The following is a 24193-nucleotide window of genomic DNA, read 5'->3' as shown; positions in this document are numbered from 1 at the left end:
TACCTCTAACATTTCATGCAGTGTTATCAGCTGTACAGTTGATTCTTGAATGTTTTTCTTTGACAGAAATGTGAATAACAAAAAATTAACAACTTAATTCTGCCAAGGGCAGATTAGACTACAGTTATCAAAAAAAATTTTTAATGTAATATTTCTTAACTGCTATGGTACCAAGTATACCAAAACCAAATATTTTTAATTAGGTGATTTTAAAAGAATTCTGAAAGTAAACAATCTGCTTGTATTAAACAGGTTCATAAAAACAAAGTTCAAACAACCTCTAAGAGACTGAAATCTTTTGCAATTACAAGAAGATACACAATTCAAACTATCTACAAATATATAATGGATAAATTATATTATACATAATATATATATTCATGTTATCGAAAGTCTAATGTTTCAACTCTCCAATCAAAATATCTCAAACAAATGGCATTCCAAATAGTATTTATACAGCTTCAGGACAGGAAACTTCCTTCACAGGGAGCCTTGTTCAACTTTCAATAGTTCTTGACAGTTCCTAATGTTAAATCAACTCACTGCTTCCTTTTTCCTTGGAATGACCGAGAATAAATCCCATTCCAATCCGATCCAAGAACCCCTCAAATATTTGAAAACAGGCATTATGAGCCCTGAGTTTTCACCATATTAATCATCATTAGTCCCTTCAATTATTTTTCATAAGCCATAGCCTTACAGCCCCTCATATCATGGGTGTTCTCTAAATGTGTTTAATTTATCTTGTTTTTTCTTTTTCAATCCAGTCTCCACATGATACAAGTGTGATTTAAAGAGCAAAGATGAAAAGGAAGATTCACTTCCATACTTACAGGTGCTGGAATTTTATTCATCACATTTACTCATCATCAGCTTTTGGACATCTATTTTGCCCTGCTGACTATTATCTAAAATGCCTAAGCTTCTTTCATATATCTAGCTAAGACAGGTTTCCTTCATTCTTCAGTGTTTTAAAACCAAGAAAGATATTCTAAGTACCTCCACTAAATATTATCCCCATTTTATTTAGCCTTGTTCCAGCCAACTGAAAAATACAGTCCTAATTCTGTCATCCAGTATATTTACTATCTAGCTCCCTTAGTTCCTTATCATTTGCAAGTTTTCATCACCATGCCTTCTACCTATTTATATAAACTCCTATTTAAAATATTCCATAGGACATCTCGGGGCGGCTTAGTGGGTTAGGCCTCTGCCTTTGGCTTGGTTCGTGATCTCAGGGTCCTGGGATCAAGCCCTGCATCAGGCTCTCTGCTCAGTGGGGAGCCTGTTTCCCCACTCTCTCTCTGCCTGCCTCTCTGCCTACTTGTGATCTCTCCCTGTCAGATAAATAAATAAAATCTTTAAAAAAATAAAATTAAAATTAAAATTAAAATATTTCATAGGACATCTCTTCATACCCACAGGTCCTGTCCCTATGCTTTAACATAAACACCTCATTGTACAAAAAAAAAAAAACCAAACCAAACCAAACCAAAACAAAAAACCCACAAAAAACAAAAACAAAATAAAACCAAAAACAACAACAAAAAAATCAATAGGACAAGGATCTAAAGGGGGTCTGCTAGAAATCTCCTTCCAAGATAATACTAATTCTAATCAGCAGCTTGAGTTCAGACATGTAATTAATTACAAAGTCACCTACTATAATGACGACTAGTATTTTCCCATACCAGTCAAAGATTACTGGGAAGTCCTTATAAAAAGTCTTATGTAGGGGCCCCTGGTGGCTCTGTTAGTTAACCATCTGCCTTCTACTCAGGTCATGATTTTGGACTCCTGGGCTCCCACCCCACATTGGGCTCAGACCCTGCATCGGGCTCAGACCCCAGATAAGGCTCGTATCCCACATTGAGCTCCCTGCTCAGTGGGGAGTCTGCTTCTCCCTCTGCCCTTCATCCGCTCGTGCTCTCTCTCTCTCTCTCACCCTCTCTCAAGTAAATAAATAAGTAAAATCTTAATTAAAAAAAATTAAACTCTTATGTAAGTACAAATATACTAAAGAAAGAGTAAAAATAAATGTGATTCCTGAGTAAAGATAGTAAAACTGGATCTCAAAATCTCCTGACCTCTAATACCTTACTAAATAAGAGTAGTTAAAAAAAGCAGCTTTCAGTAGTGATGAAAACAGAATTAAAGAACTGATACAGAAATAAGCAGCTACAAAGCACAGATTAAAATATAAATGTTTGAGACAAAGAAAAAGCAGAGGAAAATATAATGAGAGCAAACCAAGAAAAAAAAATGTTTCAACATAAAGATATGAAAAAGAGCCTGTACCCCTGGAGCAAATAATATTTTATATGTTTAAAAAAAAAAGATACAAAAAACAGTATGACATAATAAAATAAAATTTCCATGAAATGAAATGTAACCTAAATCTGTCCCTAAAAACAATGCCAACTTAAAAGTAAAACTAATATTGAATGATCAACATTGTGATGTATCTCTGTTAAATTACTGAAGTTCAAAGACAAAGAACTCTTCAGATATGTACTTGAGGTATCTAGAGGCTTACCTCAGAACTCCACAGCACATTCTATTTCAGAAGAATGGAGCAGTCCCTACCAGATCTTATTATTTTTTTTTTTAATGTGCTGAAAATATCCTTTGACTATAAAAGCAAACAAAGTATTTTCATCATTCAAGAACCTCAGAAATAAAATGCCGAGGAATTCTACTTGAACAATTTACTTATCAAAGAAATCCATCAAATCAAACTAGTTAAAATTAAAAACTCAAATGTTAAAAGATGATAAAGCATAGCATCCAGTACAAAATCAATACATCTAATCCAATATAATACAGAATAAAAATGCTATAAACCTGCCAAAAATTAAAATAAATAACACAAATTGTAATGAAGATATAGGAGGAGGAACGTTAATTTCCTCATCTTTCATAGCAGGGAGTCAATGAATGCTGTCTAAAATTGAAAGATGAAATTTAAAAGCAAATTACAATTTTTTATAATGTTTTTCATAATTTGTTTTCTCTATGCTAGGGATCTCTCCAGAATTAAAATCATTTGAAGCAAAGAAATAGTTATGAGTTAAATAAATCATCCTTACTCATTTTTCTATCAAATTCAGTAAAATTACATGTAATACTTATTTTATACTGGCCTATACAAAACTACATTGATCTGGGGGCACCTGGGTATCTTGGGCTCAGGTCATGGTCTTGGGGTCCTAGAATGTTCACCTAATGTTAATGATGTGGTGAAGGGATTCAAGTTTTTCTTTTTGTACATATCTTTGAATGATAAAGCCCAGTGTTATGGATGGAACTGTGCCTCTCAAAATTCACAAGTTCATGTCCCATCCCCTAGGGTGACTACATTTGGAGATGAAGCCCTTAAAGAAGTAATTAAAGTTAAATGTGACCATAATGGTGGTATCCTAATCCAGCTGGACAGGTGTCTTTCTAAGAAAAAGAGACACCAGAGAGCACTCTACTCTCAGAGAAAAGGCCACATGAGGACAACAGCAAGAAATGGTTGTCCAGGAAAAAAGGCCTCAGCAGAAATCAACCCAGATGACATTTTGACCTTGGACTTACAGATTCCAGAACAGTGAGAAAATAAAATCTTTCATTGAAACCATTTAATCTGTAGTATTTTATTAAGGCAGATTGAGTCAGTTAATACATCCAGTATTACTGCTTGACAGAGAAAGAGAAAAAAAAAAAGAAAGAAAGTAATCTATCATTTTATAACATGTATCAACAGATCATACACTTCATTTAAAAAAAGTGAGTTTATGGGCGCCTGGGTGGCTCAGTGGGTTAAGCCTCTGCCTTCAGCTCAGGTCATGATCTCAGGGTCCTGGGATCGAGCCCCGCATCGGGCTCTCTACTCAGCAGGGAGCCTGTTCCTCCTCTCTCTCTGCCTGCCTCTCTGCCTACTTGTGATCTCTCTCTGCCAAATAAATAAATAAAATCTTAAAAAAAAAAAAGTAAGTTTATTAAATACGACTTAACAAATCCATGATGGCTTCTGGTGATCAATGATTCCCTTTTAGAATCCCTCAAAACCTCTGGTTCTATTACTGGAGAAGTTTGAGAAATTTTTAAAAAATGTTGAAGGCAAGACTGAAATCAGAAAATATCACTGAGTTATTGTAGGATTATGATCATTAAGAGGTAGGGAATTCTGAACTTAATGAAATGATTAACAGAAGGCTGCCAATAATTTTAGAAATGAACAAGTGTATAAATAACAATGGATAGAATGGGAGACATAGTCCATAAAATATGTAAAGCCTCCTAATAGTTACAATGAAGAAAGGGAAGAATAACAAATATAGATTATAAGAAAATCCTTTTCCTAGTATACTCATAGTCATTGAATAAATATGAACTCAGAAGGTACTATAATACATATGCAAGATAATAGACCTACAAAGATGAAATCAACACATCAAGGAGCTCAGAGTGCATGGTGGGTGAACAGAGAGATAGACATAAATGAGCACTACAAAATCCTGTGACAAATGGTAATAAAATGGCACAAAAACTACATTTAATACTCCACACAGGGGCATGCCTGAGTCACGCAGTCGTGTCCAACTCTTTTTTTTTTTTTTTTTCTTTTTGAGAGAGAGGGAGAGAGAGAAGGAAAGGGCAGATTCCCAGAGGAGCAGAGAGCATGATGTGGGGTCCGATCCCAGGACTCTGGGATCATGACCTGAACCAAAGGCAGATGCTTAACCAACTGAGCCATTCAGGCACCCAAAGCATCCAGCTCTTGGTTTTCGGCTCAGGTTTGATCCCAGAGACATGAGATCAAGCCCCATGTCAGGCTCCACGCTCTGCCAGAAGACTGCTTAAGTTTCTCTCTCCCTCTCCCCTCCCCCTCCCCCTGCCACACACACTCTCTCTCTAATAAATAAATAAGTCTAAAAAAAATACTTCATGTAAAAGATGATGTTTGATTCTTAGGTAAGAATTTGCTAACCTCATCAGATAGGAAGTGTTTTGTAAGCTGATGGAATAAAACGTATAAGGCACGAAAAGAGACAGGTCATTGCATACTTGCTGGGACTAGAGTGTATATAGTTGAACAGATTAATGCAAGAGATAAATAAAGAATGGTTGGACAGGAGGCTAAAGAGATAGACAGTCAAATCCATTACTCTATACTTTATAGCCTTCATCCAGTAGGGAGCCATCAGTTTTATGTTGAAAAATGATTAAAATACACATTTTTAGAAAGATTATTCTGGTGCTGGTTTCAATGCCTACTCTACTTCCACAAGTTCTATTTATTCATACTATATACTGTTTCTAAAAAAGGAATTAGAGTAGTTGTTCCCAGTCTTGTGTCACCAAATAAAATAATTTCTAACTTTTGTAGAAAAGTTTTATTCCATCATAACAACTAGTAAAATATTCTACTTACAATAACTAACAGTTATCTTTTGATTTTAAAAATTTACACATGCTCACCATGGAAAGTTTGGAAAAGAGTAAAAACAAAAACAAAAACAAATCTCACCTAAAATCCTAGCTCCCAGACGTAGGCGCTATTACATTTTTTATTACAGATTAGACTCATAAAATTTAGTTAGCTATGTTTTATCCATTTAACAATAAATTGTGAGCATTTTAGTAACTCTTCTGGTAGTGTTCAATATATTATTTTTAAAAGGTTTATTTTTTCTCCCTGCCATACGGGTAAATATTTAAAAACGCATTTAATCCTGTTTTATTGAACTATCAATATTATCAACTAGAATTATAATATTTTCAATCAATATTATAATATGAAATATTTCTGTACATGTATCTATGTGTTTCTTTGAAATATATATAATAAACTTACAAAAATTTATCAGAAAATTTACATTTGAACTTATGTGAAACAGTATCATATATAAATATCTACATGAATGTGTTCTCTAAAACTTACCTTTTTCTTTTTCTTTTTAACATTTCTATCAGGCAGAGGAAAATGATCTTCCAGAAACTCACCCAAGGTAACCAAGAGCTTCTCCTTATATTCTTTTATATCATGCATTTTAGTTTTCAGCTCACCAAAGATTCTAATAGATATTTTAAAAATTAAGAGAAATATTTTACTGATAAAATACATAAATATATGTAACTGGTAACTCATGAAGTTGATCAAACACTTTGTTCAAACTTCATTTGTTCAAACGAAATGACTAGCTTTATGAAAGTACAAATATCAGGACCACCGCATGGCTCAGTGGGTTAAGCGTCTGCCTTCAGCTCAGGTCATGATCCCAGAATCTGCATCAGGCTCCATGCTCCATGCTCCTGTGTCTCTGCAGCTACTCCTGCTCCTCCCGCTACTAATGGGCTCTTTCTGTCCCTTTCTCTCTGACAAATAAATAAATAAAATCTTAAAAAAAAAAAGTAAGTAAAACTTTCTATTTAACATGCAGGGAAACTATCCATCAAGTCATTAATCAAATGTCATGTAACTAACAACAAGCAAAAGTTAAAGTAAAACTCACAATTTCTAGTAAAATTTCCCTTCTTTTCATGTACATATTTCATGTAACATAAAAAAATAACATTTTCCTATTTCAAAAAATTAGAATATAAATACCTGGATTCAGAAAATGTCAAAACCTGATGTTTCAATTCATTGTGTAGTACATTAAGAGATTCCAGTATCTGTTGTTGTTCATCGAACCACTGTTGCTCCCTTTAAACATGGAAAAACAATACCAACACAGTCAAATAAAACATTAATACCAATTCAATATATATCAGTGATTAAAGGTAATATAATATAGTTATACCTTTCCAAGTCTTCCTTTAACTTTTCATTCTTTGATTGAATAGTAGAGAGTACCAATTCAAGATCATGTCTCAATTTTTGGAACTAGAACAAAATAATTCAAATTGCTTAATCTATAATCCTACAAATAGTTATATTTTTTAATGAGTGAAATTTACATTAATTGTTTAGGATAGATAGTCAGAAATCAAGAGCAAAAAAGCCCACCAGTAAGCCTGAAAGGAAAATATACAGCAGATACTAGGTTCTTTATAACATTTCATTTGTTAAATTCAAAAACGTAAGAAGTAGTTTTGAGCAATACATTTTGATACTGAAAGATGATTAAAAAATAAGTTTTCAGTAATCAGTTAGATTAGGTCTCTTTTCTAAGGAAACTATACAAAAGCAGACACAAATGATTATCATTCATTTAACAAATATATATTGATCGTAGACTACCAGGCATTGTTGAAGGAGTCAGGAATTCAAAGATGAACAAAGAGGAGAACTGAGACAAACAAATATATAAACTCCAGTAAGTGATCAGTATCATGAAGAAAAATAAGTCAAAATAGGAACACAGACAGACATGAGGAATAGGAATGGCTCTTTTAGGTAGTATGACATAGAGAGATCAGCTTAACAGTAGAGCAGCAGATAAAGAAGACATGAGATAAGACATGACCATTTCTAGCAAAAGAATGTTCCAAGCAGAGAAAACTGTAGGTACAAATGCACTGAAGCAAGAGCATGTATGACGTATTTGAGAAACATCAAAGAAGACTGTGTGGCTATAGAAAATTACAATAACATCTGGAGTTTTTTCTAGTATCTTTTTATTCTAGAACATATTAGCTAATATTCCTTTCTTCTGATGTCAAGGGTTTCCATTAGCTTTTTACACATCTAAATCAGTGATAATTTAAAGATGTATATCATAAACCTTATAGCAACCACAAAAAAAGGGGGGGGGGGACTAACCAGTAAACCAATAGTATAAATAAAATAGAATGATTTTCAAAACTACAGAAGTCAAGAAATTGGAAAGAGAGGAAAACAGGAACAGAGAAAAGGTAATACAAATAGGAAAGAAAAATCAAGTACAAAGAGTTCAGAGCAACCACATTGATATTATATTAAATATGAACTAACAATATAATTAAATTAAAAATAAATAATAGAAAGGTAACTGGAAAATCTGCAAACACTTAAACATTAAAAACATACTTCTAAAAAAATCCATGAGTCAAACAAGTAATCTATGAGAAAAAAAATGATTATGCACTACTTGAAAATAAAAACAAAATAACAATTTCTGGGGTGAAGCAAAAGCAGTACTTGGATGAGAATGTACAGCAGTAAAAGCCTATATTAGAAAAACAAAAGGTCTTGGGGCAGCTGGGTACTTCAGTCTCTCAAGCATCTGCCTTCTGTTCAGGTCATGATCACAGGATCCTGGGATGGAGCTCTCCCACCCCTCATCAGCTCATCAGTCTGCTTCTCCCTCTACTCCTCCTCCTGCTCATGCTCTCTCTCTCTCACATAAATAAATAAAATCTTAAAAAAAGAAAAAAACAAAAGCACTCAAATTAAGGACAGCTTCCACCATAACAAAAAGAACAAATAAAATATAAAAGTATATTGAATAAAAAGTAAGACAAACAAGAAGAAAATTGGGGGTGAGGGGTTAATGAAACCCAATCAATGAAACCCAAAGCTGATTCTTTGAGGTGGTCATCATAATTACCCACACTAATTACAACAGGAAAAAAGAACAAAAGTTAATAACACTAGGAATGAGAGAGGTTACATGTATACTATAAACATTGAAATGATAATACGGGAATATTAAGAACAAACTGAATAAATATAACAAATTAGAGGAGATGGACAAACTCTTTAAAAGACACAAACCACCACTTATTCAGAGAAAAACCTAACTAGCCATAAAAAAACTGAATTTGTGGTGAGAAATTTTCCCACAAAGAAAACTCTAGGCCTAGATGGCTTCATCTGTGAATTCTAACAAACATTTAAGGAATAAATAATATTTACTCTATACAAACTCTTTTGAAAAGAGAATACTTCTCAACTCATTCTGTTAGGCCTGATACCAAAGTCTGTCCAAGATGTCACAAGAAAAGAAAACCACAGATTACTATCTCTCATTAACATAGACACAGAAAATCTTAATTAAGTTTTACTAAATGAAATCCATCAATAAATAAAAAAGATTAAGCAAAGTGGGTTTATCCTAAGAATATATGGTTAAGCAGGTAATATAATTTTTTAAAAAATCAGTGTACTGGGCGCCTGGGTGGCTCAGTGGGTTAAGCCGCTGCCTTCGGCTCAGGTCATGATCTCAGGGTCCTGGGATCGAGTCCCGCATCAGGCTCTCTGCTCAGCAGGAAGCCTGCTACCCTCTCTCTCTCTCTCTGCCTGCCTCTCCGACTACTTGTGATTTCTCTGTCAAATAAATACATAAAATCTTAAAAAAAAAAATCAGTGTACTAATATAACAAGTCAATTAATTTGCATAGTCATCATATAAAATTAATATACAGCAACTGCTGCATATCTATACATTCATAATGAAGTGGTAGAAAGAGAAATTAAGAAAACAATCTAATCCAAAATCCAAAAACAATAAAATACCTAAGAATAAACTTAATCAAGGAGGTGAAAGATCTATACTCCAAAAACTATAAAGCAATAATGAAAGAAATTTAAAATGACACAAACAAATGGAGAGGTATTGCATGCTCATGGGCAGAAAAAACCAAAATTTTTTATTTTTTATTTTTTATTAACATATATTACTTGTTTCAGGGGTACAGATCTGTGATTCATCGATGTTACACAATTCACAGTGCTCACCATAGCACATATTGTCCCCAATGTCCATCACCCAGCCACCCCATCACTTCCATCCCCCTCCACTCCAGCAACCCTCAGTTTGCTTCCTGAGATTAAGAGTCTCTTCTAGCAGGGCGCCTGGGTAGCTCAGTGGGTTAAAGCCTCTGCCTTCAGCTCGGGTCATGATCCCAGAGTCCTGGGATCGAGCCACACATCGGGCTCTCTGTTCAGCGGGGAGCCTGCTTCCCTTCCTCTCTCTGCCTGCCTCTCTGTCTACTTGTGATCTCTGTCTGTCAAAAAAATAAATAAAATCTTTAAAAAAAAAAAAAAGAGTTTCTTCTAGGAAAAATCAATATTGTTAAAAAAAAATGTCTATACTATTCAAAGCAATCTACAGATTTACACAATCCCTATGAAAATACCAACGGCAGTTTTCACAGAACTCGGACAAATCATCCTAATTTCTTAGGAATTCAATTTTTTGAACCCCAAATTCAATTCAATTTTGTGAACCCCAAAAAACCCCAAATAGCCAAAACAATATTGTAAACAAACAAAAGCTGGAGGTTTCACAATCCCAGATTTCAAGATATACTATAAAGCTGTAGTAATCAAAACAGTACGGCATAGCACAAAAACAGATACATAGATCAATGGAACAGAATATAGAGTCCAGAAGTAAATCCATGCTGTTATGGTAAATTAATCTACAACAAAGAAGGCAAGAATATACAATGGGAAAAAGACCATTTCTTCAACAAATGGGAAGAAGGATGGGAAGACTGGACAGCTACATGCAAAAATATGAAATTGGGCCACGTTCTCATACCATACAGAAGATAAACTCAAAATGGATTAAACACCTTAATGAAAGACCTAAAACCGTCAAATTTCTAAAACACAAGCAACCATAGAAATTTCATTGACATCAGCCATAGAAATATTTTTCCGGCTGTGTCTCCTCTGACAAGGAAAACAAAAGTGAAATTAAACTACTGAGACCACACCAAAATATAAAGGATATCAAAAAACCTTACTGAATGGGAGAAGATATTTGGAAATGCTCTAATAAGGGGTTCATATCCAACTATATAAAGAACTTATACAACTCAATACCAACAAAAATAAATAATCCAATTAAAACTGGGCAGAGGACCCGAATAGTCATTTTTCCAAAGAAAACACACAGGGTGCCTGGGTGGCTCAGTAGGTTAGATGTGTGCCTTTGGCTCAGGTCAGGGTCCTGGGGTCCTGGGATCAAGTCCTGCATTGGGCTCCCTATGTAGGCTTGTTCCTCTCCCTCTGTGCCACCCCCAGCCTCCTATCGTGCTCGCTTTCTCTCTCCCAAATAAAATCTTAAAACAAAAAAACAGAGGACATACAGATGGCCAACAAACACATGAAGGTGCTCAACATAACTAATCATCAGGGAAATACAAATTAAAACCACAGTGATGGGGCGCCTGGGTGGCTCAGTGGGTAAAGCCGCTGCCTTCGGCTCAGGTCATGATCTCAGGGTCCTGGGATCGAGTCCCGCATCGGGCTCTCTGCTCAGCAGGGAGCCTGCTTCCTCCTCTCTCTCTCTCTCTCTGCCTGCCTCTCTGCCTACTTGTGATCTCTCTCTGTCAAATTAAAAAAAAAAAAAAATCTTTAAAAAACCACAGTGAGGTATCATTATATAACTATCAGAATGGTTATAATCAAAAACACAAGAAAATACAAAAGTTGACAAGGATGTAGAGAAAAAGGAATCTTTAAGCACTATTGGTGAGAAAGCAGATGGACGCAGCCACTGTAGAAAACAGTATGGAGGTTCCTCAAAAAATTAAAAATAGAATCACCATATGATCCAGTAAGTCTACTACTAGGTATTTACCCAAAGAAAACAAAAACATTAATTTGAAAAGATATATATATATATATATATATATATATATATATATATATATATATATATATAACCCTATGTTTACTGTAACATTATTTACAATAGCCAAGATTTATTTGAAAGTAACCTAAGTGCCCTTCAATAGACAGATAAAGATGTGGTATATATTTGCTATCATCTTGCCATTTGAAACAGTTATGAAGGGATCTAGAGGGGATAATGCTAAGCAAAAGACATCAGACAGAGAAAGACTACAACCATATGATTTCACCTACATGTGAAATTTAAGAAACTAAAGAACAAAGAAAAAAAAGAGTCTTTAAATATAGAGAACACACTAGGTTGCCAGAGAGGAGGTGTATGGAGCGATAGGGAAAACAGATAAAGGGGATTAAGAGTGTACTTATCTTGAAGAGGACTAAAACATGTATAGAATTATTGAATCATTATATTGTATACCTGAAACTAATATAATATCCCATGTTTTTAAAAATAATGTAATTTTTATATCAATAGACTAAAATAGAAAAAAAATCTTCTCAATGAATTTTGAAGAATAAATGACAAAATTCAATAATAATTCATGATTTTAGAAAAAGACTCCATAAATTGTAATAGAAGGTAATTTCCTCAACTTAATTAAGGGAATCTATAAAAAACCTACTACTAACATCACACTTAAATGATGGAAGAGTGAATGCTATCCACTAAGGATAGCAGGAACAAGGGAAAAAATGTCCATTCTCACCACTTTCATTAAGTATGTTACTAAATATTCCATGGGCACCTGGGTGCTCAGTCAGATAAGCCACCGCCTCTCAGTTTCTGCTCAGGTCATGATCACAGTGTTGTGAGACTGAGCTCTGTGTTGAGCTCTGCACTCAGTGGGGAGTCTCCTTGAGATTCTCTCCCTCTCCCTCTGCTAGTGCACCCTCTTGCTCTCAAATAAATCTCTAAAAAAATTAAATAAATCTTCTAGAACAGTACAATAAGCCAAGAAAAATATATGAAAGGCATGTAGGGGCACCTAGCTGGCACAGTCAGTTAAACACCTGATTCTTGGTTTCAGCTCAGATCACAATCTCGGGGCTGTGAGATCCAACCCCGAGTCCAGCCTCGTGCCCAGCATGGAGTCTGCTAGAGAGTCTCTCTCCCTGTCCCTCTGCCCCTCTTGCTCATGAGAAGGAAAGAAAGGAAGGGAAGGAAGGAAGGAAGGAAAGAAGGAAGGATATGAAAGGCATCCAGCTGTAAAGGAATAAAATATAATTTCTCTGATCTCAGATGATATAACTAGCTATGTAGAAAATCCTACAACATTTAAAAAAAGCCACTAGAATAAATGGGTTTTTCAGACTCACTAGTAGAAGATCAATATATAAATATTAATTGTATTTGTATGTATCAGGATTAAATAATTGACAAGTGAAAAAAGGATACCACTTTAATGGCATCAAAAATATGAAGTACCAAAGGGATGAACTTGACAAAAATGTGTAAGACCTGTACACCTCTATTACAATTTAAGTCTTTTAAAAAATCATGAATTGGGATGCTTGGCTTGCTCAACCAGTAGAGTAAGAGAATCTTGATCTTGGAGTCATGAGTTCAAGTCTCACATATGGGATAGTTTGCTTAAAAAAATAAAAATTAAAAAAAATAAAGAATTAATATTGAATTTTGTTATTTATTCTTCCTGAATTCACTGGAACAGTAAAATGTCTTTTTTTCTTTTTTAGTCTTTGATATAATGAATTATAAAACACTGATGAGATAAATCTTAAAAATACTAAATAGATGGAGACCTAAGTAAATACAGATATCATACAGGTCTCATGGATCCCTGGGCTAAAGATGTCAATACTCCTCAAATTAAACTATAGAATCTCAGTCAAAATTCAGTAAGCTGCCCATGGAACATTGAGTAACATTCTTTTTTTTAAAGATATTGTTAAGAAAATAAAAAGTGTGCAGGAAAGAGTTAACTGAGCAATCCAAGGGTGCACACCTGCACATTACCAAGAAGGGCCTGCTTTCAGGACAGGTCCCTTGTGGACACCTAAAGGATGAGCTTTGAGGCCTTAGAATATTATGTCTCATCGGAGTGTTTATACAGGGTGCTAGGATGGCTCAGTCTGTAGAGCATGCAACCTTTGATCTTGGTGTTGTGAGTTCAAGCCACAGTTGGCACCAGTTTGATCAGAGAGTTTATTCTAACTATGTGATTTATGGTGAATGCAGTTTTGCTCTGAGGGCTGAAGTGTGAGTAGGAGAGGTCAGTCAAGGAAGCCCCTTAAGCATAGTGACTGACTACTGATAAAAACTCTAGATAAGTCCCAGGTGAACTTCCCTACATGACAATACTTTGTACGTGTTGTGTACTCAGTTTCAAGGAGAATTATAAACAAATTTATCAACTCCACTGGGAAAAGATTACTATAAGCTTAGCCTATCTGTGTTTTCCTTGCTCATTTTAATCTGTATCTTCTCACTATAACGAACTGTAACCATAAGTACAATAGCTTCTCTGACTCCTGTGTGCCCATCGAGGAAATCAGAGTGGTCTTAGGGAAAACCCTGACAACAGATGGCATCAAAAGTGGGATTTTGCTATACTGACCTTGGCTCACCAAAACATAATGAAAGCACTCTATGGGAAGAAGAAGGATAATGGGGCAGAGAATGAGGAACCTGGCACCTGATGTTTACCCAGTCAACAAAGATAGAAGACAACAGCTGGACCATGATCAATATTTATAAGCAGAAGTAGTGTGGGAATTTAGAAATGGACATAAAATTTCTCAGACAGTTGGCTGACTGGATGCATAAGTTGGCTGACAGGATGCATAAGGAGATATAAAATACAAGAAACAAACAAGAGAAACAAACAAGCTAAATATTCAATCTCTTTATTATTTTTATCTGTAATAGTTAAAATGAAAGCAGAATGTTAAGGCCAATGCTGGTACTGCATCGTTTGAATTTCAGCCAGTTCAAACCAGAGTTCCTAGCTAAGGACTGCTACCAAAGGGAAAAATTACAATGCATCATTATATCCTGTCATTTTTAATTCATGATACTGAAAATCTGGTGGATCATTTCAATATGAAAAAGAATCTTTATTTTCCATTCTAGGAAAATGTTCATGTATTATTTAGGTTTCTTCCCTTCCCTTTTCTTTCTTTCTTTTTTTTTTTTTTTTAATTTTGGAACCTCTGCTGGTTTTATTCTGTACTTCTGAGTTGATATTATAGTTCTACTATCTTCTGTTATTCCAGTTTTCTTTTTTTTGCCATCCTTACTCTGTAGGAGATTTCCATGACTATCACTACCAACATTTTTGTGTTTATTTCAGGTATTATGTTTTTATTTAGAAAGGCTCTTATTCTGATTTGTCTTTTTCAAAATAACAGCTTCATTGAGATACAATTCACATACGACACAGTACCCATTTTAAGGTGTATAATTCAGTTATTTTTACTGTACTTGTAGAGTCGTACAAACATCCCCACAATCTATTTTAGAACATTTTCATCATCCCAAAAGTAAACCTGTTAGCAATATCCATTAGCAGTTACTATCTCCTCTCCAATCATCCAGCCTTAATCAATAAGCAACAACCTACTTTCTGTCTCTATGGATTTGCCTATTACAGACATTGCATATAAGTGAAATAATATAATATGCAATATTTTCTGACTGGTTTCTTTCATTTAGCACAATGTTGTCAAGATACACCTATATTATGACATTAAGTAATTCATTATTTTAGACAATAGTACATCACTGTATAGGCATATCACATTTTTCTATTCATCAGTTGATGAATATTTGGGTTGTTTAATCTTTTTGGCCATTAAGAAAAATGTTGCTATGAACATTCATGTTTAAGTTTTTGTGTGGACACACACTTATTTTCATTTCTCTATGGTATACAGCTGGGAGTGAAACTACTCGTTCAAATAGCAACTCTTTCATCTTCCAAGGAACTACCAGACTGTTTTCCAAAGGGGCTGCACTATTTTATTCTCCCATTAGCAGTTTATCAATGTTCTAATTTCTCCATATCTTCACCAATACTTGTTATTGTCTGTCTTTTGACTTTAGCAATGTCAAGGGGGTATGAAGTAGTACTTTTCTTAAGTTGATGTTCCATTATTTTTTATTTTTTTTTCAAAGATTTATTTATTTATTTGTTTATTTGAAGGAGTGAGCACACATGCACAAGCAGGGGGAGGGGCAAAGGGAGAGAGAGAGAATCTCAGGCAGACTCTCCAATGAGTGGGTGAGGAGCCTAACATGGAGGTAGATCTCATGACTCTGAGATCATGACAAGAGCTTAAATCAAGGGTCAGACACTTAACTGAGCCACCCAGGTGCCCATTATTTTTTTTTAAAGATTTTATTTATTTATTTGACAGAGGAAGAGAAAGAGCAAGAAGGGAACATAGGCAGGGGGTAGTAGGAGAGGGAGAAGCAAGCCTCCTGCTGAGCCGGGAGCTAGAAGCGGAGCTTGATCCCAGGACCCTGGGATCATGACCTGAGCCAAAGGCAGATGCTTAATGACTGAGCCACCCAGAGACCCCTCCCGTTATTTTTTTAATCAAAAAACTTTTGTCTCTCTGAAGATATTATTAAGTTCTTTGTTCCCTGAATTATCTCTACTTCCTTAAGGTTCATCTTTGTCAATTGTTTAGGGTTTCTGCCTTTCCATTTAGAGGCATTCACAAATGCTGATGACCATTGGCTGGACATTTACGTTTAAAACTCAGAAATACTAAAAACTCTGTGTAGGAATGAGATTTTTCAATGTACACCAATCCTGCTTTTTCACTGAGAACCCCATATACTAACACTTACGGATCATTTTTCTTAAGCCGTTTAGATTTTCCAGAGAAGATTATTTTATCTCCAGTCTGAGGTCATTTTATAATAGATTGTAAGACCTCTGGAGAAGGAGCTGGTACTTCCACCACACAGTAATCTTTCTGACTTTTGACCTGCACACCAACCCTACTAAACACCCAACCTGGTATCTCTGAGTCCAGAGCCTCAGTAGTTTAGTGTCTCCATATCCAATACCTCCATTTTCTAAGTATGGGAGTAAAAAGTTAGCTGCCTGATTAGAAGAAAGAAAGCCTGACAGTCATGTTCTGCTGTTAAAGAAATCTTGTTTTTAGCTTTGGACTTGAACCTTGAATACTGAGGTATTAGGTTCCTTCAAATCCCAAGACTTTTTTCAACTCTGTAGGCCAGATATCTTTTCATCCCTGTCTAATTCTCTTGACACACAGATACTTATTTCTTTCCATGCATTACAACCTTGTTTACAATTCTTGTTTGACCTAATGGACTTACATGTTAAAAAATGTCTTTATTGATATGTAGGTTAAGTTTTGAGAAGAACAGATGTATATTATCATCATTTAACTATGTTTAATGTTTATGCTTTTATTATGAGGAGTTTAATCAACTGAAAATTAAGAAAAAGAATAAAGTTTACTATTAAATACTAATAACAGTTCTGTATACAAATTGGTGAAACAAAATTCAAGTCATTTAAAATATTCCATCCAATAAAACATAAAATCAAAATAAAAAATCAATATGGCTTTAAAGTAAATTCATCCTACTTATATCATGAATCCCAAACACTTATAAGTTAATTAGGGTTACTGCAGACTGATTAAGTGACTTACCTCTTCTTTTCCTAATGTCACTAGAACTTCTTCATTCAGTGGAATTACTGTAGAAAAAAAACAAACCAAAATTATACATTTATGCTTAGTTAACTCTCAAAAATAAAGAATTTGATTTTGTGGTTTTTGAGATACTTCTATTTTCTTATTTAACATCTTTACATATATAACCAACTTACATATAATTTTAGACAAACATGACATTGAAGCATTTTTGGGTTTTGTGCCTTTTGTTTTGTTTTTCAATTTCTCAAAAATAAAGTTAATAATCTATAGTGTGTCCTTAAATATATCTCTAATTATATGATCCTATGCATGTGTATATATATGTACATGTATATCATCTGTACATATACATCAAGGGTTATTCATTTTGCTATTGCTGGTTTTACAAGAATGGAATATCATATATATTCTTCTTATTTTTCCTCAACAAAATCCCCATGGAAATCTTTTCTATTTATCTGGTATAAATCTAATTCATAATTTTAAATCACTACAAATTATTTCACAGGATAAATGTACCATAGTGTATTGACTGATAACAGTACTGACTGAACATTAACTTTGTACTTAACTTTTAGCCACAAAAAACAATGATGCCATAAGCATTTTTAAAGTTATGTCTTTATGCATTAGTGCTTTTATTTCTTTGGGATAAATTCCCAGAAATGGAATTTCACAGAAGGAAATATGTATTTTTTATTTTAATATAGGATGCCAGATTCTTTTCTAAAGAATTTCTCCTAGAATTAAGAAACAGCAAAAGATACAAACTCTCCTAAATTTTTGCCAATTTATGAGTATAAAGTTTCAGTTTAATTTTGTATAGCAAAATTAAATCCTTATACTTAGAAAAGTTCAACCTTTGTACTTTAAGTTTACCTTTAATAAAGTACTAATTAAAATTTCTCAAATAATATGCTACTGAAAATTTTCTAATCTAATTGCTATTTCTTTTTTTTTTATAAGGAGTATTTCTTTTTTTAAAGACTTTATTTATTTATTCGACAGAGAGAGATCACAAGTAGGCAGAGAGGCAGGCAGAGAGAGAGAGGAGGAAGCAGGCTCCCTGCTGAGCAGAGAGCCTGATGCGGGACTCGATCCCAGGACCCTGAGATCATGACCTGAGCCGAAGGCAGCGGCTTAACCCACTGAGCCACCCAGGCGCCCCCTAATTGCTATTTCTAAAGGGTCTTCTGACAGGAGAGAGCTTCCCACAAGTGCTTCATAGGCCCTGTATATCGGCAGCCCCAGGATGTCTACCAAATCATTTCAATAAATGCAATGAGAAGGATTCTAAGAACATAAAGTTAATAATCTTCGTTTTGGTCAGTGTGGTCATGAGTAGCCCTTCAGTATTGATTCATATAATCATTTCAGCCCACACAATACAGCAGCTTCTAAAACTATAAAGTTATTTTAAATCTTTCAGTGTGGCAGTCTGTGGGACTGGCAACCCAGAGCAAAATGGGTATTTGGCCCATAGGCCAGCCTGTGTGTTTGGTTTTACCAGTACAAAATGTGTATATAAGGGATGATTATAATAAGAAAAATAAAAATTTAAAATTCCCTGATACATAGCATCAAAAATAATAAAATACTTCAGAATAAATTTAACCTAGGAAGCAAAAGACTTGTATGCTGAAAACTACAAAATGTGGCTGAAAGAAATCAAAGATAGAAACAATAAGAAATATCCTATGTTCAAGGACTAGAAGACTTAATATTATTAGACACCAATACTACCTACATTGACCAATAGCTTCAATGCAATCCTTATCAAAATCCCAATAACATTTTTGTAGAAAACAGAAAAATTCACCCTAAAATTCACATGGAATATCAAAGTACCCCAAATAGCCAAAATAATCTTCAAATAGAAGAACAAAGTTGGTGGTCTCACATTTGCTAATTTCAAAATTTACTATAAGTCTATAATAATCAAACAAGTGTGCTACTGGCAACAGAGACAGACATATAGACCAATAAAAGAGAACAGAGAATCCAGAAATAAATCCTCACTACATAGTCAAATGATTTTTGACAAGGATGCCAAGACAACTCAATGGGGAAAAGAACAATTTTCTTAGCAAATAGTAATGGGAAAACTAGATAATACACATGCAAAAAAATGAAGGTGGACCTTTAACTTTCAAGTTTGAAAATTTCTATTTAATAAAAAACAATCTTGAACAAGAAGTAAAAGTCTATTATAACAAACTAGTGGATTGGTGATGAAGACCTAGAGTAAATGTGTGGCAATAGGGGTTAATATTTAATGACTGGCTATATGTAATACATGAAAAAGGAAGAATCCAGAAGGACTCTTAAATTTATGGTTGATTTAAACAGATTCCATTCAATAGATCAGAGAATGGAGATCAATTTATAAATCTGAGGCATGTGTAGAATATTTTGGAAAAGATGTTTAGAAAGTAGAAAGATATCTAAAATGACATTGCAGAAAGTCTGGCTTATAAAAACAGATTTGGAAGCAGTCAAAATTGTGTCCTCCTATCCACCCAAATTCATATTTTGAAATTCTAATCCCTAGCACCTCAGAATGTGCATATATTTGGAGCTGGGTCTTTAAAGATGTGACTAAGTTAAAATGAGGTCATTAGGATGGGCCCTACTACTCCATTATGATTGGCAGCTTCATACAAAAAGATTAGTATAAGAAGCTAGATGTCCAGATGTGGTTGATATATATATATATATATATGATGGAATATTACACAGCCATCAAAAGAAATGAAATCTTGCCATTTGTAACGATGTGGATGGAACTAGAGGGTATGGTGCTGAGCGAAATAAGTCAGAGAAAGATAATTATCATATGATCTCTCTGATATGAGGAATTTGAGAGGCAGGGCAGGAGGTTTGGGGGGTAGGGAAGGAAAAAATGAAAAAAGATTGGATCGGGAGGGAGACAAACCGTAAGAGACTCTTAATCTTACAATATAAACTGAAGGTTGCTGGGGGAAGGAAGGAAAGAGTGAAGGTGGTTGGATTATGGGCATTGGAAAGGGTATGTGCTATGGTGAGTGCTGTGAAGTGTGTAAGCCTGATGATTCATTATATGTTAATAAAAATAATTAATAAATTAAAAAATTAAATAAATTAAAAAATTAAATTAATAAATTAAAAAATTTTTAATTAAGTGCCTTCTTAGCGCAGTAGGCAGCGCGTCAGTCTCATAAAAAATTTTTAATTAAAAAAAGATTAGTACACAGACAGGTGACTATGTGAAGACCAAGGGAAAAGATGGCAAGCTATAAGGCAAGAAGAGAGGCCTCTGAAGAAACCAACTTTGCAAACCACCTTGATCTTGGATTTCCTGCCTCCAGAATTAAGAAAAAAATTAATTTCTGTTGTTTAAGCAATCCAAGTCCATCGTACTTTGTTATGGCAGGCCTTGCAAACCGATATAGAAGTTGTTAATGCAGATATAACATATAAAAACAGAAGGAGGAAATATAATGATGGAATAGCATATAGAGTAGTAAGCGAAAATTGCTGGGCACAGTCCTCTAGAGAACAGCAAATTTAACAGCATAGTATGAGCAGACTTTGAGATGCTAAATATAATCCTAAGGAGGAAAAAGGATCTATAGTTTAATACAAATTAAAGTAACAACTGTCTATATACCAGAAATGCTAAAATTTTAAAAACTACCATGTGGTAGTTTTTTTTTTTTTTAATATTTTATTTATTTATTTGACAGAGATCACAAGTAGGCAGAGAAGCAGGCAGAGCGAGAGAGGAGGAAGCAGGCTCCCCGCTAAGCAGAGAGCCCAATGTGGGGCTCGATCCCAGGACCCTGGGATCATGACCTGAGCCGAAGGCAGAGGCTTGAACCCACTGAGCCACCCAGGCGCCCCATGTGGTAGTTTTTAAAACAGTGGTGGGGATGAATATAGTAAGTAGTTAAAATCAAGAATGCAGATGAAATTGCCTAGAAAGAGAATGAACAGAAGAATCCTAACAACTGGGATTAGAGAACAATAAACCTACAAAGGGGACTAAAATGAGAACTGGGGGGAGCTCAGGGAAAGGAGGTAAATGGGCAGGAGAAAGGAGAACAGAGATGTTAAAAGAAAGAGGTACAGTCCATGTAAAATACCAAATATACACATATAGGTGGCACAAACAAATAAGCTTTCATAATAGAAATTATGGGTATTTTAATGGCATATTTTAAAGCAATTTTCTAGGGGCACCTGGGTGGCTCAGTGGGTTAAAGCCTCTGCCTTCGGCTCAGGTTGTAATCCCCAGGGTCCTGGGATCAAGGCCCACATCAGGCTCTCGGCTCAGTGGGGAGGTGCTTCCTCCTCTCTCTCTGTCTGCCTCTCTGCCTACTTGTGATCTCTGTCTGTCAAATAAATAAATAAAATCTTAAAATAATAATAATTAATAAATAAAGCCATTTTCTATTTCTTGAAAAAAGGCAAATATATAGCTGGCCCCTGTTGAATAAGTCAAGAGGCAACATACAATCTATGTGGTCTGGTCCCTATGTAAATAAGTATATAAAATAACTTTTCTACTAGGTAAGTTTTTTTTTTAAAGATTGTATTTATTTATTTGAGAGGGAGAGAGGGAAAGAGCACAAGATGGGGTAAGAGGCAAAAAAGAGAGGGAAAAGCAGACTCTCTCACTGAGCAGGGAGCCAATTCAGGGCTCAGTCCCAGGACTCTGAGGTCATAACCTCAGGTGACTGAGCCACCCAGGTGCCCTCTACTAAGTAAGTTTCATTTTTTAAGACACAATTTATAGTTTCTACTGAGCAGGTAAGATAGTGTCTGTTAAGGATCAAATGATGGTTATAATAAGTTCCTATAATTCAAGATTATTATAATGTCACACAAACATATTCCTCTATAATAATAAAATAAGCACAAAATAACATATAAATGAAAGAAAAATTTAGGCAATTTCAACAAGGTGAAATGGATCTTATAATTCTTCTAATCATTAAATTAATTTGCCACTAATTTCTTTACAAAAATATAAATCTAAAAACAAGAACCTTACTTTCAGGGCTTTCTTTCTGCCATTGACTGAGTTCAGCAGTCAAACATTTCGCTTGCATAATTAATAATGATGGCTATAAAAAAAAGAAAGTATAAAACAGTCATTTTTTACAAAATATTCTTAGATATTCACAGATGAAAGTATAGACATCTTAATACTTTATCTCAAGTTCCTAACATAAACAGCTAAAATAACAGGCATCCAAAGTATAAAAAATTATTACTCCAAACAGAATTCTGCTTTAAACAATTATTAATTATCACTCATAAGTTGCCCGTTATTCCAGGGACAGTCTTAAAAAATGATCAGTTCTACTTTAGCAATCAACCTAAAATAAAAGGACCTAAATATATTTCTTTTATTCCCTAAATAAATGTTACTTTAAAAATATAAGGGGATATGGCTGGCTTAGTCAGTGGAGCATATGACTCTTGATCTTAGAAATGTGAGTTTGAACCCCACATTTGGTATAAAGATTACACAAAAATAAAATCTTCAAAAACATAAAATGTTATTTCTTGCCAACAGTTTTTAGACAAATTTGCTTTAGGGGAAACTTGGTGACTCTGTCAGTAGAACATGCAACTCTTGATCTTGGAGTCAGGAGTTCAAACCCTACGGTGGGGATAGTGTTTACTTTAAAAAACACAAATTTACTTTAAAGATATATATATATATATATATTTAGATTTTATTTATTTATTTGACAGAGAGACACACAGCTAGAGAGGAACACAAGCAGAGTGAGTTGGAGAGGAAGAAAGTAACTTCCCACTGAGCACAGAGCCCCACATGGGGCTCCATCCCAGACTCTGGGATCATGACCTGAGCTGAAGGCAGACACTTAACAACTGAGTCACCCAGGCGCCCCTAAAGATACTCTTTTTTTCTCTATGCACCTTAGGAAAAATAGCGACTTCTTTTAAATAGGTTGCTGGCTCAGGTAGTAGAGCATGCACTATGGATCTCAGGTTGTGAGTTTGAGCTCCACATTAAGCAGAGATTACTTAATAAAAAAAAATTATTTAAATACATACATAGAGACAATTATAAAATGAGATTGTTTCCAAAGGGTATTTAAAAAACCAATTTTGTTAAATTGGTTTTATTAAAAACCAATCTCAAACAATGGTTAAAGATGATATGTTTCTGATAGTAAGTGGCTCCAAGCACTTAAATTTTAAGAATTATAAATCTATGTGATAAATCTGTTGCCTGGTTAGATTATTAAATTGAAGTCTATGTATGCTTAAAGTTAAATTTCAGAACATTTTTATCACCTCTATATAATTCTTATTGGCAGTCAGATAAAAAAATGCAATGGGTATTACCGTAATATTTACACTGAAAGAACAAATACTGTCTTTTTAGCCATTTTTCAAAAGATTTTATTTATTTATTTATTTGAGAGAGAGTGCATGCACAAGCTGGGTGAGGAGCAGAGGGAAAGCAACAAGCAGACTCCAGGCTAATCACAGAGCCCCATGTGGGGCTCAATCACACCACCCTGAGATCATGACCTGAGCCAAAATCAAGAGTCAAATGGTTGCTTAATCAGGTGAATCACCTAGGTGGCCCTTAACCAATTTTTATGATACAAAGCAGGTTCATTCAAAGATTTTGTTCTGTATCAAAACACTGACTATTGAATAGTCAAGAGGCAAAAAACCTAGGGTATTTGAAAGCTTTATGTAATGCATAAAAATGCATTTTCAGTTTTTAAAATTTTTACCAAAGGAGACTTTAACATTATTTTCTTATAGATAGTTAAATATGAATGTGAAAGGTTTGTTGTGAACCATAAAGCAATTTTATAAATGCTAATTATAACTAAGAAACAACAAATTCTTAAAAAGTAGTATGTAAACTACACAAAACTATCTTAGGGATAAGAAATTGGTATCACTTTTCCTGCACATATTAGGTTGAAATGCATCAAA

General features: G+C 34.4%; 1 protein-coding gene across 8 annotated transcripts in view; it reads right to left on the bottom strand.

Moving 5' to 3' along the window:
• CENPK (centromere protein K) overlaps positions 1 to 24193 on the bottom strand; it is a 40316-nt gene that overhangs the window by 1499 nt on the left and 14624 nt on the right. For 5 of the 8 annotated variants that reach the window (XM_082723075.1, XM_082723078.1, XM_082723076.1 and 2 more), the window contains exons 4-9: positions 22254 to 22326; positions 17213 to 17259; positions 6792 to 6874; positions 6596 to 6694; positions 5930 to 6062; positions 4 to 57 (exon numbers count right to left, since the gene is read on the bottom strand). In XM_082723075.1, the coding sequence (XP_082579201.1) occupies positions 4 to 57; positions 5930 to 6062; positions 6596 to 6694; positions 6792 to 6874; positions 17213 to 17259; positions 22254 to 22326 (489 nt within the window). Of the gene's footprint in view, positions 1 to 3; positions 58 to 2536; positions 3938 to 5929; positions 6063 to 6595; positions 6695 to 6791; positions 6875 to 17212; positions 17260 to 22253; positions 22327 to 24193 lie in introns of those variants that run through there. The other 3 variants (XR_014309534.1, XR_014309535.1, XM_082723080.1) reach the window with 2 other exon arrangements.

The sequence above is a fragment of the Mustela nivalis genome, assembly GCF_964662115.1.
Source record: "Mustela nivalis genome assembly, chromosome: 3".
Lineage (NCBI taxonomy): Eukaryota > Metazoa > Chordata > Mammalia > Carnivora > Mustelidae > Mustela > Mustela nivalis.
The sequence above is the reverse complement of the archived record's forward strand: the minus strand, read 5'-3'. Positions and strand labels throughout refer to the sequence as shown.